This window comes from Anabrus simplex, chromosome 3 (genome assembly GCF_040414725.1).
Source record: "Anabrus simplex isolate iqAnaSimp1 chromosome 3, ASM4041472v1, whole genome shotgun sequence".
Taxonomy (NCBI): domain Eukaryota; kingdom Metazoa; phylum Arthropoda; class Insecta; order Orthoptera; family Tettigoniidae; genus Anabrus; species Anabrus simplex.
Window position 1 is genome coordinate 115,495,233 of NC_090267.1, and position 20,227 is coordinate 115,515,459.

The 20,227-nt window shown below is 38.5% G+C and overlaps 1 protein-coding gene across 1 annotated transcript in view; it reads right to left on the reverse strand.

Moving 5' to 3' along the window:
* LOC136866679 (calpain-D) overlaps positions 1-20,227 on the reverse strand; it is a 137,578-nt gene that overhangs the window by 48,226 nt on the left and 69,125 nt on the right. The window contains exon 7 of the mRNA XM_067143793.2: positions 8,847-9,044. Coding sequence (XP_066999894.2) covers positions 8,847-9,044 — 198 coding nt within the window. The remainder of the gene's footprint in view (positions 1-8,846; positions 9,045-20,227) is intronic.

Below are 20,227 nucleotides of genomic sequence, written 5' to 3' on the forward strand. Positions count from 1 at the left end.
TTTCGTACAGAAAGGACTGTGATTCTTCATACGCCATTTTCGTGTGCGAAAATCACCCGAACAAGCTACAACTCAACGTGATCCAGTTCCAGCCGTCATCACCTCATTGGGAACGTCAACATCGCCAATCCTGATTCTACATGGAACATTCCAGACGTCCATCTTTCGACATTTGGTAGCAACAGTTCTTGTCATAAGTGAGTAACAAACTGACTAAACCTTTTCATTTATTTTGAACAGTGAAACTTCAGTGTCGCGTGTGAACAATTTTCATAATTTCTCAAAAGTGATAAATTTAATTTCAGTAGAAAGACTGTAGGCTTTCAAGTGTGCTATATATCGAGATTGACGAACTGAGAACTGAAAACTTTGATAATTTCTCATTATAAAAGTGTGCTTAGGTTTAAAAAGACTTTAGGTGGAAATTCCCACATATGAAAGACTTTGAAACCAATGATATTTATGCCATTTTTTTAAGGAGATTATTTTCGACATTTAATTTCTATGCAAAATTTGAGTCAATAGTCATACCGCAGGGTAAAAAATTAATAAATCGTTTTAAGAAAAAAAATTATTTACCATCTATTATTCGCTCTGCGAGACTATCCTTCTCTGTATCGGCTCCAAAACCCAGTTCCACTCCCTGAGGTCCTACTCATGCCCTTGGCCCACAACTTTTCCTGGTACAATATATATATTAAATATTTTTACCCAGCATATTCCAAGAATTGGTCCATTCTATAAATTGTCTGTGTGCAATGAATCTCCATGTAGAGCATGTAGTTTTCTTTAACTGGTCTTGTGACTTGTAGTTGTATGCATAATGACCCTTTAGAATGTTCAACATATCGAGATTCAAGATTATAGCTTAAAAATTATTATGTAATTTAATACAGTCCGCACTTTCCCGAATCTTATCATATCGTCGCCATAAGACCTATCTGTGTCGGTGCGACGTAAAGCAATTTGAAAAAAAAAAAAAAAAAACAACTTATTATCACTTCAATTCATGGCAACACACACTTTCATCATTGGTAGACTTATTAACTCATAACCTACACTCATGCCATTTTAAATTATACTTTATTCTGCTCCCATTCTAGGAAGTAGTTTTTGATTTTCAACTTTCACTTGCATTGAGCTCAAATTTATATGGTTTGCATCTAGAAGACATGATAAGTAATCAACAACTGTGTCAGCAGCACACTTCTCTCCTACTAACATAACAGAAATAGAAAGAACACTTGCATATGCAAGAAGGTTGAAACACTAATGCCTGACTCAGCCTTACCGCTAGTGATGTCAGCGGCTTTGGAGAAATACCTGAATAACTATGCAATTATTGCATCAAATAGATCAGGACAAAAATAGTTTGTTTCAAATCGAATTCCCTCTCATTTCTGATGTTCAGTTAAAAATTCATTTTTAATGTGAATTGCTCCTTTTAAGTACAGAATAAAAAATGCCCATCCAGACACTGTTGAGGCCTGAACCCAGTACCTATGACTATTGCGACCGATGCTCGATTGATTGAGCAACAGTGACCTTGCCATTTTTCTGTTGGCTAGGATCTCAGCTACAGTGTGCTATTAGTTTTCACGACTGCATATAAATCAAATGAGGTTTTCAGCTATTATGGTAGATCATTTCAAGTTTGCATCAGAAGAGAATAAGAATTGACCAAGAGAAGATGAGATAGAAGAGGCTAGTACAAGTGGAAGTTTTACCAGAATCAGCTAGAGCTCTCTGGTTGACACACTAATTTCTCAGAAATCATGAGCCCAATGAAGGCCCATTTTACTCTTATCTCTCCACTATCAACCACCACCGAGTTGCATTCCAGGCCCATTTTCTTAACAAAATCAGTCAGTCAGTCCGTTTGTCTATCCATCCTATCCTAAACTTCATAAGACTACCTTTCCTTTGTAATACCATAGCTTGTTCTGGCATTCTTTTTCATCCAAACATTTAATATATCCAAACCATACCAGATCATTTTCTTCAAATTCATCAACCACATTCTTTCTATCTTTATTTCATTCCAACAATTTTCATTTCCCACTCTCTTTCCTTGTCTTCTGTAACATACTTTCCAGAAATGTTATTTCTGCTTCTAGAGACCATATTTCATCCTTCTTTGCCATAAACCAGCTCTCAGCCTAATACATCATTCTAGGTATTAATATGCATCATACATTAATCTTTAATCCAACTGCATCACTTGAAAAGCTGTAGTCATTCCGAGTTGTTATGGCATATTAAGAATTTGACAAGCTCAGCTTGCAGTGCTACATTGTTTAGTATAAATGCATGCAGTTCAAATCCTAACCTATAGTTATGCATTCTGGTGGAGTCTAAGAAAGGAAACAGAGAAGAAGAGAAATTAGAGTGCTGTTAGGATAAATAAAAAGAAAGAAATACTGAGGAAGACATCTTTTAGACTCCTCCTTTATAAAGATAACAACTTCTCTTCACTGATTTGCTCCATTCATGCTATTGTTTTATTAGAATCATCACTGTCTCAAATTAGAGAGTAGTTCTCCAGACTTCAGGAAGCTTAAAGTGATCTAATGTCAACATGTAAAAGGAACATGTTATTCTTGTGATATTTTAACCATATTTCACTTAATTTTAAGGATGCAAGAGTTAATGACATTCCTTCTATTTTAATGTGTTGACCAATTTTACTCTTTCCTGCACACCTTTTTGACATCAAGTGTTATGTTTTTTTTTGGGACAGTACAATCCGACACATTTGGATTCCTATCTAACATCAGATGCATTTTGAACTATAGCGTTCCAATTAAAAATAGGAAAGAATTTCCACCAATCAATACTTGTTTATTGCTTATATTAAGCTACAGGACCGGTTTTGACCCCACATGCAAGGTCATCTTCAGCTGAACCATGAATACATATTTATATGATGAAGCTTTGATTAAATTGCATTGTCAAGGGAATGTCATATGATGATGTGCATTTAGTCACATACAAGTGGGGCATGTCTTAACGTGAATTGGCATATGTCAGTATGTACAATATTGCAACTGTACGTCTAAAATATTATGTTGAGGTCCTAAAATCAGTGTATAAAACATATCTTCACTTAAACTAACTTATATATATATGTACAGGATAAAATACAATATATAAAAAACATTTCGTGCACATGAACAATCGTATCTTGCTTGTTGGTCAATTCATCAACTCTCGTATTTAAGTCCCATTTTCAGTTGTACACTCAGCTGCTGTTCTTGGAGTTTAAAAGATATGGTTGTAAAATTGCATGAGTAAAAGATTTAGTCTTCTTGTGGGATAAAACACTTTCCAATTTTAAAAAAATTTGCCAGATGTATGGATAAAATTCGGCTAAAATATGTTCAGCTCTGCTATGTATGTTGCCTTATGTTAGAATCAAATCTTGTTGTCCTGTGGCGTCCGTAAAATTGGGTTCAAAGTAATGGCTCCTTTCCCATTTGTAGTTGTGCAATGGTGTTATGTTTATCTGTGGAAGATAAGATTGAGCTATGAGAGATATTATGTTGGAGGAATGTCTAAAGGTTATGTGTGTAAATTTGAATATGTACTTACTATTGTTGGTGTAGCCGAGTTGCGTTTGACGTGCGAGCTTGTAATGTACTACTTCGTGTTCTTCTTGGGCTCATACTAGCTGCTGTGAGGGGAAGGGAAGAAGGGGTAGGGAGAGTTGTTGTGGGGGTAGGGGTGGAGCTGGGTGTGTTGTTTGATGTTTTTCTGTTACGTGTCGTGTTCTGTTTGTCAATTAACTTAAGGTAAGAGTTTTTTAGGACAGGGATAACTGTATTGAAGATGATGTTAGTTTTTTCTGTGATTTCATTTATGTTGTAATTGGGATTGGTGTACTGATCTAGAGTAATGTAAAATTCTTCTGTTATGTTGAGCAGGGGGCCTTTGGGGTTTATGTTTAGGATTTGCACATCGTTATCGATGTTTGTAAAACTGTGTTTATAGTCTGCGACATGTTGTCCTATTGAGGAAAAATGATTGTGTTTTACCGCATTTATGTGTTCGTTATATCGGGTTAGGAAGTTTCTACCGGTGCGTCCGACATAGCTTGTCTCGCAATTATTACATTTGATACGGTATACCCCTGAGTGGTTGTATTTGTTGTTGCTATTGATTGTTCTGACGTTGTGTATGATGTTGGTACTATTGTGTGTAGTTTTGAAAGCTATTCTTAGGTTATGTTTTTTAAAAATGTTGGTTATGGGGTATATGTGTGCATTATTGAAGGTGAATAGTGCGTAATCTTTCTTGGATTCGTCTACTTTTGTTAGTTTGGTTTTGGGTTGGGATTTTATTTTGTGAATGATTTTGTTAACCATTTCTTTCTTGTATCCATTGTTCTTAGCTATGTCATGAATTAGTTGTAATTCTTTGTTTAGATCTTCTTTTGTTAACGGTATATTGAATGCTCTGTGTATCATGCTATAGTAGGCTGCTCTTTTGTGTGTATTGGGGTGAACGGAATCCATTTTAATTGTATTTGAGGTTTGCGTGGGTTTTCTGTATATTCTGTAAGAAAGGTGGTCATCATGTCTAGTTGTCGTTATGTCCAGGTAGTTCAGATTGCGATTGTTTTCGGTTTCCATGGTAAATTTTATATGGGAATCTATTGTGTTGAGTTTATCTAATATATCAGTTTCATTTGTGGACTTATTATCGACGATGACAAAGATGTCATCAACAAATCTGCACCAAAAAGATATATTGTCTATTTTGTTGATGTATGTGTGCTCTAAATAGTCTATGTAAATTTCGGCGATCATACCAGAAGCGGGAGATCCCATCGGTAAACCCTGTTGCTGATAGATAGTATTATGAAATTTAAAGTAGTTGTTGCTAATGGCAAAATTAAGTAATTTAATGAACTCTTCTATTTCTAAAGTGCTTAGATTGCTGTGGCTTTTTAGGTTAGATTCAATGATTTCTATTGTTTGTTTTGTGGGAATGTTCGGGTACATGTTTACTATGTCAAATGATGCGAGATTATGATATGGTTCAATCTTTAATCCTTTTGTTTTATTACAAAAATCTATTGAGTTCCGTACTGTTTTTTTAGCTAAGAATACGTAGTGCTTTTTGAGAAATCTTTGAATAAATTGCGAGAGTTTATAGGTTGGGCTTGCTCTGTAGTTAATAATAGGTCTCATTGGAATATGTTCTTTATGTATCTTAGGATAAGCTTTAGCAGTGGGTATTTGAGGATTCATTACTATAAGTTTAGAGGATTCTACTTCTGTTAAAAGAAAGTGTGTATTTTTTAATAAGATTTTGAGGTTCCTTTGTATGTTATTAGTAGGATCTTTGCGTTTGATAAGGAAAGTGTTATCTTGAAAACATTCTTTGGTTTTTAATATGTATTGGTCTTTGTCGATAATAACTGTGGTATTGCCTTTGTCGGCTTTCGTTATCAGTAGATTATTCTGTTTTATTTTATCTTTGAGTTTATTTATGTGTTCTTTATTAGTAGAGTTATTGTTCTGGGAGTTACTGTGAATTTTGTCGATATATTGTGGGAGCCTTTTTTTAATATCATATCTGACTTCATCTCGTAGCTCGTGTGGGATTTTCTGTACAGCGTTTTCTATTTCGGTGATAGTGGTTGTAATGTTCTGGAAGGTTGATGTGTTACCCCAATTGTGCTTGGGTCCCTTGCTCAAGATAACAGTTTCCATTTCGTTGAAAGTCGTATTTGTAAGATTTTTTACAGGTGGGTGGAATTTGTGTTCAGTGATTTCGTTAGGAAAAGTTGAAGAGTTCGTGTTCGGAGTTTCGGTTTATGGGTTTGGTTTGGATGGTTGTTTAAGTGCTTCTAATTTCTTATTTAGTGTATTCTGTTTGTTGATGGCTAAGTTCCTTATTTTTTCCGCCGTGATCTGCTGAAAATCATCCCAATAGCTGTGTGGTAACTCGTTAGATGCCTTTAAATGTATTCGGTATAGTTCGTTGTTGAGATGTTGTTTTTTACGGTATAAAAACTTTATTTCTTCTTTCAGCCAGATTTTGTTTGTTCTTTTTTGCGTATTACGAGTTTGTATGGTGTGCCTGTGTTTATTGTTATATCTTCTCAAGAATTTAGGTGTTAAGTCATTCTTTAGACATTCCTTCAGAAAATCAATGCTTTTAATCGCATTCGTTAGTTTGATCTTTAAGTTTCGAAATCTATATGCGTTCCGTTTTGCCTGGTTGGCTACGGTATCGTAATCTATAATCTTCGTTTCCGTATTGACGAATTACACAATTAAAAATAGGAAAGAATTTCCACCAATCAATACTTGTTTATTGCTTATATTAAGCTACAGGACCGGTTTCGACCCCACATGCAAGGTCATCTTCAGCTGAACCATGAATACATATTTATATGATGAAGCTTTGATTAAATTGTATTGTCAAGGGAATGTCATATGATGATGTGCATTTAGTCACATACAAATGGGGCATGTCTTAACGTGAATTGGCATATGTCAGTATGTACAATATTGCAACTGTATGTCTAAATATTATGTTGAGGTCCTAAAATTAGTGTATAAAACATATCTTCACTTAAACTAACTTATATATATATGTACAGGATAAAATACAATATATAAAAAACATTTCGTGCACATGAACAATCGTATCTTGCTTGTTGGTCAATTCATCAACTCTCGTATTTAAGTCCCATTTTCAGTTGTACACTCAGCTGCTGTTCTTGGAGTTTAAAAGATATGGTTGTAAAATTGCATGAGTAAAAGATTTAGTCTTCTTGTGGGATAAAACACTTTCCAATTTTATCCATACATCTGGCAAATTTTTTTTAAAAATTGGAAAGTGTTTTATCCCACAAGAAGACTAAATCTTTTACTCATGCAATTTTACAACCATATCTTTTAAACTCCAAGAACAGCAGCTGAGTGTACAACTGAAAATGGGACTTAAATACGAGAGTTGATGAATTGACCAACAAGCAAGATACGATTGTTCATGTGCACGAAATGTTTTTTATATATTGTATTTTATCCTGTACAAATATATATAAGTTAGTTTAAGTGAAGATATGTTTTATACACTAATTTTAGGACCTCAACATAATATTTAGACATACAGTTGCAATATTGTACATACTGACATATGCCAAATCACGTTAAGACATGCCCCATTTGTATGTGACTAAATGCACATCATCATATGACATTCCCTTGACAATGCAATTTAATCAAAGCTTCATCATATAAATATGTATTCATGGTTCAGCTGAAGATGACCTTGCATGTGGGGTCGAAACCGGTCCTGTAGCTTAATATAAGCAATAAACAAGTATTGATTGGTGGAAATTCTTTCCTATTTTTAATTGTGCAATTCGTCAATACGGAAATGAAGATTATAGATTACTATAGCGTTCCTTCAATAAGTGCAGGTCACAACCCTATTTTTAGCAAACTACTTTTATTGTGTATTTTTAAAGTTTGGACTTTTTGTACTCAATCTTCTTACAACTGAGGATGTCCCACACAGGGACAAAACATGTATAATAAATATGTAAATGTATTCTATTTATGAGTGTTGAACAGTATTGAAAAAATGGACTCCTGCTCTATTTTATTAAACACAAGGATTGTTAACCTCTCAGCGCGGGACGACTTTCACTACCTGGCTACCCTGTGCTGCAGAAGGAGTATAGAACCAAGCACGCTATGAGTGCAGGCTCTTAGTTAATCGGGCGTAAACGACAAGCGGTACAATGAATTTTACCAAAATGGTCAGTATGTTATTAGTGCATAAACACACAAACAGCAAAATTTACTGGAATTATGTAAGGTCAATGAAGTGGAGGAATCTTCTGAGCTTTCAAATGGACCCGAAATATGGCAGAAAGAAGTAGTTAGTAACCGGATTTTTGAGAAATAATATCTCAATACAGGTTTCTGTACTATGCTCATTAACATTCACAATGCAAAATCTACATACATTACCTCCACAGTAATCGGTACACATTCATTTACCCTCGATCGGAAAGGAAATATCATACTGCCTGACCGCATGTGATGTTGAGCATAAATATCTGCCTATAATAATATCTTCTTTAAGAACCCGACAATAGAAAACAACTGAAAATTTTTCACACTGGACATAAGCAGTAATTTGGAGCATTATGAGACACATAATTTGTCGTAAACATTTTTCCCTTGCCCTCTGTAATTATCCATTTCTTCTCGCACAAACCCACCATCAATAACATTATGGCCGATACTTTCCCGTGTATCAAAAGCAATATCAATGTCACGATCTCTACATTCACTCCCAAATTCTATATAATAGTCCTTGCTTAACGAAACTAAACTTTCCGTATCATCATTCTGTAAAACATCGTTAATTTTCATATTCGCGATCACAAGAAAACTCTTAGCTGCCATGATGTCAACAATAGAACTTGTTGGTTTTTCAGACACGATACATCATATGTAATCGATAAATACTCGATAGATATACACATCAAATGAAAGATCGATGCTTTGTCTATAGATATATCTTACTACATTTGTATTAGTTCAAGAAATATTCGCTACATAGAAGCACAAATCAGAAGCTGCTACATGCGTGCAATATACGTCATTCCACGACAGAGAGCATTGGACAGTCTGCGTGCAGTGTACGGCACTCCACGTTGAGTGGTTAACTGAGATGAGCTTTGTCTCTTCTCCTGCCTTTCATCTCACCTGGATGGCATTTCAGGAACAACTGTACAAAATATTAATCTGTTGACACTGGGTACAACAGCAAGTTCATCACAAAGCAGACAATATTCCAAAGACAATGTTACCTACTTCAGAACATCTTCAAAAGAGATCCAGAAGACACCATCTGAAGCACCATGGGGCATGAGCATTTCTCGCAGCTGAGGAGTCCAAATTGGGGAGTCATCTGACCAGTCTCCCTTCCATGAATAATGTCCCCAAGGATTCCTCAGCCGCAATAGTCGGTTACCCAAAACATCTCGCACATCAAGCACCGAATACGCATGCCTGAAATGAGCCAATTATAGATATATATTTGTAGAATTCCTATTATGTACTGTAAGATTAAAAATTCAGTAAATCAAGAACTGAGTCATCAAAATGCATTTAAAAGACTGAAAGAGTGAAAAAATACTGCTGAATGTACTGTACCATTCTCTTGAAAATGTTCATTTAAAGGAATAAAAGCAGGATAATGAATTTGCAACCTTCTACAAAGATTGTTATAAAGTACATCATTTATGAAAATACTGTACTAGAAAATAATTTGAGTTCAGAAAACATGAGGATTGAAATAGGAATAACTTTACGAAAACTCTCCATCAGGTTCGTATTCTTCTTCTTCTTCTCCTTATTATTATTATTATTATTATTATTATTATTATTATTATTATTATTATTAAGGTTGGCCAGAATCTTGTTGAAATTAGTTCAGTCCTTTACTTTTCTCAGAGGGCATAAAAATTCAGTCCTGACCAGTCTCGTAAGTTCCTCATCCACGAATGCTGACTTCAATCTCGGCCACACTGACTTAAACTTTGGCCTTTTAAAATTAGCTTTAGAAGGTTTTATTTGTCAATCCTTGCCATTTTTCACAATTTGCTTTACATTGCACTGACCCCAATAGGTCTTCTGCCGACGATGGAACAGGAGAAGGCTGGGAGTAGGAAGGGAAGCACCGCCTGTCACCCGGTGGCCCCGGTTTTGATTCCCGGCTGGGTCAGGGGTTTTTAATTGTAAATGATTAATATCCCTGGCCTGGGGACTGGGTGTTTGTGTTGTCCTTAATGTTTCTTTCCTCACATTCAACACTTTACACTTCCGCCATTTCCAAATACATGCAGGTTCACAACATACGGTGCAAAGTAGGGGCAAATGATGATCTTATGTCGATGCCCCGAATAAATAGCATTTAAAAATAAAAAAAAGGAAGGAAGTATCCATGGCCTTAAGGTACATGGATTGCCTGGTGTGAAAATGGGAAACCACAGAAAATTATCTTCAGGGGTGTCGAGAGTTGAGTTTGAACCCACTGTCTCGCAAATGCAAGCTGACCATTATATGACCCAAACCATGCAGCCACTCGCTCGATATTCCCCATGACAAAAACAAGATACGCGATCTTACTTTTCTTGCATATGTCATCAGTTCTCAATCAACCCATAAACATAAATATTGTACATCAGAACAGACACAAAACTTATTTTTCTACACAGCCCCCACTAATACCTACACCTTTTCTACATTTTCCTTGATTCTTTTTTTATTTAAAAACTGTGTAGATAAACAGCCATAAGTTTAATATCTCTTCCTAAATGGAAAATTTCTTTCCATGCAAGTCTTTTTTTTTTCAAGGGTATAAACAAATGGTAGTCTCGTGTTGACAAATTTGGACTATAAGGGAGGATAACCTACAGCTGTTCAGTGCATTTCATCTGTTGGCTTTTGTGGCAACAGCAGTGAGGGGTTTAGCATTACTGTGAAGGAACAGGATACTGCAGATCAGAATTTTGCATCTTTGGGAACAAAAGCTCTCTCTAACTTAACCCAAGGATTCACAGAATTACAAAGCATTGACAGTTTGTCATTCAAGTAGAAAATCAACACTCTAAAAGGCAGTCATAGAAACCTTGCCAGGAGGCCTTCACTGCATTATTTCCCCTTTTGTATACAACTCTACACTTGACCTGTTTGTTCCATGTTCATCATGACAGAATGTGCAAATAAAGAAATCTTCTTTGGATTTGAAGTAATCCACTAACTTTGGAGAAATTTCAGCTCCTAGAACTTTCTGATTTGCATTCAAATTTCTTGCCACCCACTTTGAAGTGCATTACTTACTTATCAATGTCACACTTCTGTAACGTTTACTACTTCCTGCACTTATTTCATGAACACCTATTTGTGTGTCCTTATGAAGAAGGTTTTGAATTCTCAAAAATGTTCAGCCACATAATATTGATTCTGGTACAACATGCATGACTGGAGTTAGAAGTTATTGCCTAACTTTCATGAAAGTACCAAACTGCACATACAATCTGAGATTTCTGTGGGTTTAATATCTTCACATCTTGAAAACTGAATAAATATGTGTTGCACAAACAGACACATGCACCACCTATTCATTCATCATAATAAGGAAAGCAGTGTAAAGTACACCTAAGGATTCCAGCCAGCTGTCCACAGTTGCTGCATTAATGAGTGTTAAAGTGTATCGTCCCATTTTCAAACGTACTGTTCATATTTGACTCACCCATATGCTGTAGTTTTAATGTACATGGCAGCAAAGATTTGATTATTTAAATCTGCATCAAATTTGTTGAGAACTTTGGAGAGAATATTGTTCACAAAGGATAACAAAAATAATAAGTTTGGGTATTTTTCAAAAAGTTGTGTATTTCAACTTTTCAAAATATCAGTTAAATTGTTTACCTGAGTTACTTATTTGCAATTGAATAACGTGACTGGTAAAGATACAACAAAATTTTAATAATAATAATAATAATAATAATAATAATAATAATAATAATAATAATAATAATAATAATAATAATTGTACCGGGCGGTACACCTCTACTCTGTTTATTTAAAAGTTGCGCCAGTTGAAACTCCTCTTCTGGAGGAAGGTTGAACTTTATCTATTCTATTAATTCTCTACTTTCTCAGAAGATGTCACCACGTGGAAAATTTTGAGTTTTTGAACTGTGTCACTTTTGATGTGTTTTTGTTTCGCTTGAAGTAAGAAGTGTGAACTTTCTCTTCTAGAGGACACTACTGAAGATCAACAATAGTGCGACCTAGTGCGGAGTTAAAGAACTATTTTGTTGGAGAAATTTTTATTTCAAGAGTTTGTTCTTTGTTAAATTTCCTTCTGTCATTGTTTAAGTTGGCTGTATACCCCTCTTTTTCCCCTTAGTTTGGATCTAGCCAATCCCGAATTTCTTTAATTAATTTTCCACCAATAATGTGTTTCTTTTTCCTCTATGTAGGGGTTTCTTTTCCCGAACCAATAAAGATTTTGTGGGAGGGTGTTTTCTTTCCCCTAACGCCTAGAAACTTCCGCGAGAGGATATAAACTGCTGATTTTGGGGTCTCCGGGCCATTTCTGTTCCATCTTTCAGTGTATTAAGTACATAGCAGGAGGCGGGAAGCGCCTCTTTCTTCTTCAGCCGTTCAACACCAGGTAATGGCCTATTAATTACTTCTTTTCTTGCTAGGTCGGCAGTTTAACACTCGCGGCGGGTTCGAAGCATTTCCATCATGTAACCTTTTCCTAAAATGTAATTACTCTTTTCATCTTTTTTTGTAAAGCTACATATTGGGATAGAGAGTGCTAACCCTCTCGAGCTCCCACTCACATTTGTTTTGAGGTGAACTTATTTTCTCAAACTATTCTTCGTTTATGTAATGTAAAGTGTTCTTCTCTAAGTCACCTCTGTAGTATGGGATTAGCCCCTGCGTTAGTGGCCCAGAGCCAGAATAGGTTTTAAAAACAAAGTGTATTAGGAGTGCAAGTTCGCCTCCTCTCAAGTTGTATTTTAGAGGTCATGTATTAATCTTTTCTCACCTAATAGACCTCAGTAGGTTGGGTATTTTACCCCTGTGTATATGTCCTTTGAGGACAACTTGAAAGTTGAGTTTGGTGTGGCCTGGGAGAGGCTTAACTTTAAGAGCGAGTGGCTCTTTTCTAAGACTGAGAGTTGTATGCCTCGAGGAGGCTTTGCTGTGTAATTTGGAGCAAGGGCTCCAGGGTTTGATTGGGGTCTTCTGCCCCTTTTGTTGAAATTGGTATATCGTAAAGTTGAGCTAGTTGCTCAAGAATTGTGTTTTCAGGGCTCGAAGCCCAAATTCTTTAATCCCTGTAATTGTACATTTCAAGTTGTATTTCGGCTACTAAGTACCTGTTCTATTTGTTGTTACCTAATTTTGAAAAGAAAATATAACCTTGTTAAATTTTAAAATTTAATTTCTCTTTAGTAGCTTGAGACCTATTCACCACCCAGCACCTTCTTTCATGCTTAACTACCACAAAACTCGGTAACAAGTGGTAGCAGAGCGTGGTTGAATGGGTCTCAATTTAGCCCCTTTTGTCGGCTAAACATTGCTTTGATTCGAACTCTAACAATTTTCTCAGTTGCTGGAATTTTTTGAGTTTTTCAAAATTGTTCTGTCATCATGCCCGGCCCTCGCGATGTTCTCCTCCTTAACTACTTGCGCAAAGAGGAGTTGATATACGAGTTAACTATCAGAAACGTTCAATCTGGAGGCACGGTTGCAATAGACACTAACAAGCTTAGAGAGTCCCTTGATTTGCCCATTTCCATCCCCAATTTGGGAGAGAAAGAAATTGACGACTCTCTTTCCACGATCACGGAGAATATTACTGGGCTAGCTTCCGTAGTTATTTTTTTTGATGAAAATGATCCGTCTCCTAACCAAATTAAGCGTGTGCAAGGCAGATTATATCACTTTTCAAATAGAGTTAATGATCTGTTGTCTCTGAAGGTGAATGACGTTCAGAGGAAGCAAGCTAATACGCTCCTTGAAACTATCTCTGAATTGTCTAGTAAAGTCACTCAATTGTTAACTGGGGAAGTTCCTCCCAAATCTGATCAGCCCACCATAGTGAATGTAAGTAGTGAGGAAGAACCTGCTAAGGGAGAAGGCAATAGGATAACCGTTGCTGCTCAAACTATCTCTGCCCCATTGGACAACGAGTCTGAACGCTGCACATCGTTGAACAATGTACGTGCTGAATTAACTTCCTTGCCATTGAAACCTTTACCTACTATGTCGCCCGGGTTTAGCAGCTTGCCTCATCCATTGGCAATGTTGCTCAGAGGTATATCCAAATTTTCCGTTAATACCACCAGTGACGTAATTTCATTTTTAAGATTTCTAGTGGAATTTCAGGATCATGCCCTTGTGTTTTCTCTTTCCCCATGTCAAATTTTGCAAATTATCTATCCTTATGCTATTGGTGTTCTATCTGACAAAATAGTTAGAGCCATTGCCGAGCAATCTTCTATTGAGGATTTCCATGCCCATTTGCTAGCTAACTTCATCCCGGCTAGGGCCAGGTCCTCCCTTATTCAGAAATACTATTATCGGGTACAGCGCTTGGATGAAAACCTGGCAGACTTCATCCAAGATATTAAGTTTTATACTAGGGTGTTTGCTCTTCACTTCCCTGAGGATCAAATTGTACAAGCTATTGTGGAAGGTATTTCACCATCCTATAGGTCATATTTGTGTTTCGCGGCGTGCCCGCAAACGTTCTCGGAACTTGAAGCATTGGCAGTCTCAGCGGAAGGAGTTAGATACGCCGATTCTTTGCGTGTCGCGAAAGAACCCCCGCCTTCCTTTAGTAACACTCGGCCTCCACCTCGCCGACCAGTCAATCCCCGTAAATGTTATGCTTGCGGGTCGCCTGACCATCTGCGGAATAAGTGTCCTCTGATCAAGTCAAGTGGGACAAGGAATGGAGCAGGGTCATCACAAGGCTGTTTTAAGTGTGGGGCCTTCTCACATATCGCCAAGAATTGCCCAAACTCAAATAGCACCCCCTCCTGCTCAACTTCTGGTGCAAATTCCAGCTATGCCAATAATAAAAAGTGACTAGTGGCGTCGGCTGAGCCGACTAATCCATCTTCCCGAGACTCAGCCCCTAGTAAACAGGTTGTAAATGCAGAGAACGACCAGCCTTCAAATTCATCTTTTGAATGCCCTAAAGAGTGTCTTAGGATTGCGGCGGATACCCCCGCACCTGTTCCTTTTCTTAAGATTGAGTTAAATAACGAGCCTATAACAGCTCTCTTAGATTCAGGCAGTGTTTGTTCCATTATTTCGGCTGATTGGTATTCTAAATTGAAATCTGTTTGTAAACTCCCTGACTATGACTCATCTCCTGTTAAATATGTTTCGGCTAATTCATCTCCATTAGAAATTCTAGGTTCCTTACATGTCAAAATTCGGGTTTTTAAATTTACATGGAAGATCAAATTGTTTGTGGCCAAGCGTTTGTCTTGCCCCATCATATTGGGAGCGGACTTCATTTCTCACACTGGTCTTGTGCTCGATCTCCAGAGTAGGTCGTGCACATTCAAATTTGCGTCCAATTGTAGAATTCCCTTGTTAAAGTGTAATTCTGTATCATGTTCATCTATTGCGCCTACCCAGGATGAGATGTTGTTAGACCTTAGACATCTACCTGAGGAGCAGGCTGATAGTATTCGCAAACTGTGTCAGTCGTTTCCCGAGGTGTTCTCTGATACTCTTGGTGTTACTGACCTTATTGAATACAAAATTGAGGTTACGGATTCGATTCCGGTCCGTTTTCCACCGTATAGGCTATCTCCACCTAAAATGAAGGCTCTGAAAGAAATCATCGATCAGATGTTGAAGGATGGTATTATTAGGCCCTCTAAGTCAGCGTATTCTTCGCCTATTTTTCTAGTCCCGAAACCCCAAGGAGGCTTCAGGCCTGTCATTGATTACAGGGCTCTCAATCGGAAGGTGGTGTTGCAATCTGTGCCCCTTCCCGACCTTCATTCTTGCTTTTCATGGTTTCGAAAGGCCAAGTTCTTCTCTATCTTGGACTTGAATCAGGCCTATAATCAAATTCCCCTTGCCGAGGAGTCTAAACATCTTACAGCGTTTGCCACGGACTGGAATTTATATGAATACAACCGCGTGCCTTTCGGGCTCCCCACGGGGGCAGCTGTGCTCACTAGGCTACTAGATAGGGTCTTCTCCGACATCAAATTTGAGTACTTATATCACTACTTGGATGATGTCGTCGTATTTTCCGAGACTTTTGAAGAACATCTAGATCATCTGCGAGAAGTTCTGAATCGCCTTCGTAAGGCTGGGTTAACTGTCAAGTTGTCCAAGGTTGCCTTTGCTAAGCCCTCTATGTCATTCCTAGGGCATATTGTGTCACCCGATGGGGTAGCTGTCGATCATTCTAGAACACAGGCCATCCGTGATTTTAAACCTCCTAAGGACATCAAAGGTATCGCTAGATTCATTGGTATGGTGAATTTCTTCAGGAAGTTTATTCCTAACTTCGCTAATAGAGCGGCGCCCTTAAACCTTCTTCGTAGGAAAGGCATCAAATTCGAGTGGGGACCTTCTCAACAAGCCGCTTTCGAAGATCTTAAATTAGCTCTCTGTAATGCCCCTGTACTTGCTATGCCTGATTTCTCGAAGAAATTCATCGTCCAAACGGACGCGTCGTCGTCAGCTGTAGCTGCAGTCCTTCTTCAAGAGACTGAACTAGGGAGGCGTCCCATCGCCTATGCATCTAGGACTCTATCGGCTCAAGAAGCCAAGTATTCCATCTATGAGCTCGAAGGGTTGGCAGTCTTATTCGCCTTAGAAAAGTTCCGTCTCTATCTGGAACATGTCAAATTCGACCTGGAGACAGATAATCAAGCCTTAAGCTGGGTCTTAGGTAGGCCGCGTCGTACTGGTCGTATAGCCCGTTGGGCCATCCGTATTTCTGCTTTCCAATTTGAGGTACGGCATATCAGAGGTACCGAAAATGTTGTGGCTGATGGACTCAGCCGTATGTTTTCAAACGAGGTCGAGACCCATGAACCGGTCGACAGTTCATCACCTTCCGAGTCCATACTATCCGAGGTTAATGCCATCCTAACAGATGCTCCCATGCTTTTTAGGGATATTGAGAAATACCAACGTGAAGATCCGACGCTGGCTCCTATAATGGAAACCCTTTCTTCTGGGGAACATGCTGTCCCTTATGTTCTGAGGAATGGTGTTCTATGTTGCCCTTCGAGGCATGATAAGTTGATGAAAGTTGTTGTTCCAGCGGTTCTTGTACCTATGATCTTCAAATACTATCATGAGACCCCATTGGGGGGGCATCTGGGTATCTTTAAAACTCGTGAAAAGATTCGTGAAATGTTCATCTGGAAAGGTATGGACGGTGAAATCCGTGAACTTGTAAAAGCTTGTAAATCTTGTTTGCTCAGTAAACCCACCATGTCCACTAAAGTAGGCCTTTTGTCTTCTCATCAAGCGTCGCGCCCTATGGAACGCCTGTATATTGATTATGTGGGTTCCTTCCCCCAGTCAAAGGGCAATGCCAACAAGTTCATCCTTGTGTGTGTAGATGGTTTTACAAGATTTTCCTGGTTATTTCCGACTAAGCTGGCTACCGCTCAGTCAACCATTACTTGCTTAAATTCTATTTTTGCTTCTTTTGGTCCGTGTCAATATATTGTATCTGATAATGCTAAAGCTTTTACATCAAATCTGTTTCGTAAATTCTGTTTTGACTTGTCCATCTCTCATGTAACTACATCTGCTTATTACCCTCAACCATCTCTGGCTGAACGGGTTAACCGTAATCTCAGGTCCGCACTTATTGCCTATCATCATGAAGATCATTCTAGGTGGGACACGTCCCTGCATTGGTTAGCTTTTGCTTTGAATTCGGCGGTTCATGAATCTCACAAATTTACTCCAGCTTCTTTGATGTTTAAGTTCGTTCCCAACACGCCGCTCTCTAACCTCTGGTCTCTGAATGACATTCTGCCCGAGACAATAGATCCGGATAACATTAAAGATCTTTGGAAGAAGGCTAAAGCCAATCTTAAAGTATCTCATGAAAAGGTTAGGGAAAGGTATGATCGTGGACGGAGACCCACCACCTTGAAGGTAGGTGACCAGGTTATGGTCAAAAATTTTGTTCCCGCGGGCAAGCTTGCCCCCAGATTTCATGGGCCGTGTATCATTCTCGATTTTCTTACGCCGGTTACCTTATTGCTAAGTAATCCAGCCACCGAGAGGATATTTAGGGTTCACCTGTCCCAGGTGAAACCGGTGTAATTTCTGTGTTAACTTGCTTCATATTATTTTGAAAGGATATGAAGGTTATATTTTTTTTTTTTTTTGAGTTTCACTTTTAAGGCATTCTGCCCCTTCTATAGGATTTTGTTTCTTATGTAAGCATGTTTGTGAAACCTGCCCCGACCCATTAAACTGCCATCCTGTCTTTGCCACGGCCATTACCACGCTCCCGTCTCCTGCTCCACTCTACACAGTGGCTTAATGAATACCATGAATATCTGCACGCCGCTGGCCCCTCACTCTCTCTACAAGCCTGTACCCTCAAAGGAAATGATTGTCCAACACAATTCTGCCGCCTAGCTTTAATGTTTCAGCGCCCCCGCAGCCGCGCAGCGCCGTGCAGCGACTGGGGAGGGGGATGGGCCCCCTCCTCTCCAGCGAGGACGACATGTGCACGGCGAGCCGGAGCTCTCCCCCCGGCCAAGGCTGATGTGCGGCGCACGTCCTGCTACATGCCCGCAGCCTGTATCTGTTCACCGCGGGCGCGGCGTACTTCAACACCTCTGCTCCCCTCATAGTGCGGGCGAGCGGTATCTCAGGGTACTTGAGGGGTCCGAGCGGCCTCCGTTGGACGCAAGCTGCAACGGCCGGTCCGGCCATCCAACTTCATCAACATCAACTACATGGACAGTTACTATAAGAGATAACTACATTTGGGAATTTAAAAACAATATTTGGTGGACATTGCAAAACTTTTCTTCACTTTTAAGCATTAAAGGTTTATCTTCAGAAATTCAACTACTACAACAGAAAGACTTTCATTCACCTGCAACAACAATATTTTGAAACTGAATTAAGAAATCTTGTAAATGCTTCTGCTATCTATCTTCGTATCAACATCATTACTTGGACTTTGTTTCAAACTGATTTCATGTGTCACCCCTGGAGGAACTTTTGGGGGGGGAGGTCTGTACCGGGCGGTACACCTCTACTCTGTTTATTTAAAAGTTGCGCCAGTTGAAACTCCTCTTCTGGAGGAAGGTTGAACTTTATCTATTCTATTAATTCTCTACTTTCTCAGAAGATGTCACCACGTGGAAAATTTTGAGTTTTTGAACTGTGTCACTTTTGATGTGTTTTTGTTTCGCTTGAAGTAAGAAGTGTGAACTTTCTCTTCTAGAGGACACTACTGAAGATCAACAATAGTGCGACCTAGTGCGGAGTTAAAGAACTATTTTGTTGGAGAAATTTTTATTTCAAGAGTTTGTTCTTTGTTAAATTTCCTTCTGTCATTGTTTAAGTTGGCTGTATACCCCTCTTTTTCCCCTTAGTTTGGATCTAGCCAATCCCGAATTTCTTTAATTAATTTTCCACCAATAATGTGTTTCTTTTTCCTCTATGTAGGGGTTTCTTTTCCCGAACCAATAAAGATTTTGTGGGAGGGTGTTTTCTTTCCCCTAACGCCTAGAAACTTCCGCGAGAGGATATAAACTGCTGATTTTGGGGTCTCCGGGCCATTTCTGTTCCATCTTTCAGTGTATTAAGTACATAGCAGGAGGCGGGAAGCGCCTCTTTCTTCTTCAGCCGTTCAACACCAGGTAATGGCCTATTAATTACTTCTTTTCTTGCTAGGTCGGCAGTTTAACACTCGCGGCGGGTTCGAAGCATTTCCATCATGTAACCTTTTCCTAAAATGTAATTACTCTTTTCATCTTTTTTTGTAAAGCTACATATTGGGATAGAGAGTGCTAACCCTCTCGAGCTCCCACTCACATTTGTTTTGAGGTGAACTTATTTTCTCAAACTATTCTTCGTTTATGTAATGTAAAGTGTTCTTCTCTAAGTCACCTCTGTAGTATGGGATTAGCCCCTGCGTTAGTGGCCCAGAGCCAGAATAGGTTTTAAAAACAAAGTGTATTAGGAGTGCAAGTTCGCCTCCTCTCAAGTTGTATTTTAGAGGTCATGTATTAATCTTTTCTCACCTAATAGACCTCAGTAGGTTGGGTATTTTACCCCTGTGTATATGTCCTTTGAGGACAACTTGAAAGTTGAGTTTGGTGTGGCCTGGGAGAGGCTTAACTTTAAGAGCGAGTGGCTCTTTTCTAAGACTGAGAGTTGTATGCCTCGAGGAGGCTTTGCTGTGTAATTTGGAGCAAGGGCTCCAGGGTTTGATTGGGGTCTTCTGCCCCTTTTGTTGAAATTGGTATATCGTAAAGTTGAGCTAGTTGCTCAAGAATTGTGTTTTCAGGGCTCGAAGCCCAAATTCTTTAATCCCTGTAATTGTACATTTCAAGTTGTATTTCGGCTACTAAGTACCTGTTCTATTTGTTGTTACCTAATTTTGAAAAGAAAATATAACCTTGTTAAATTTTAAA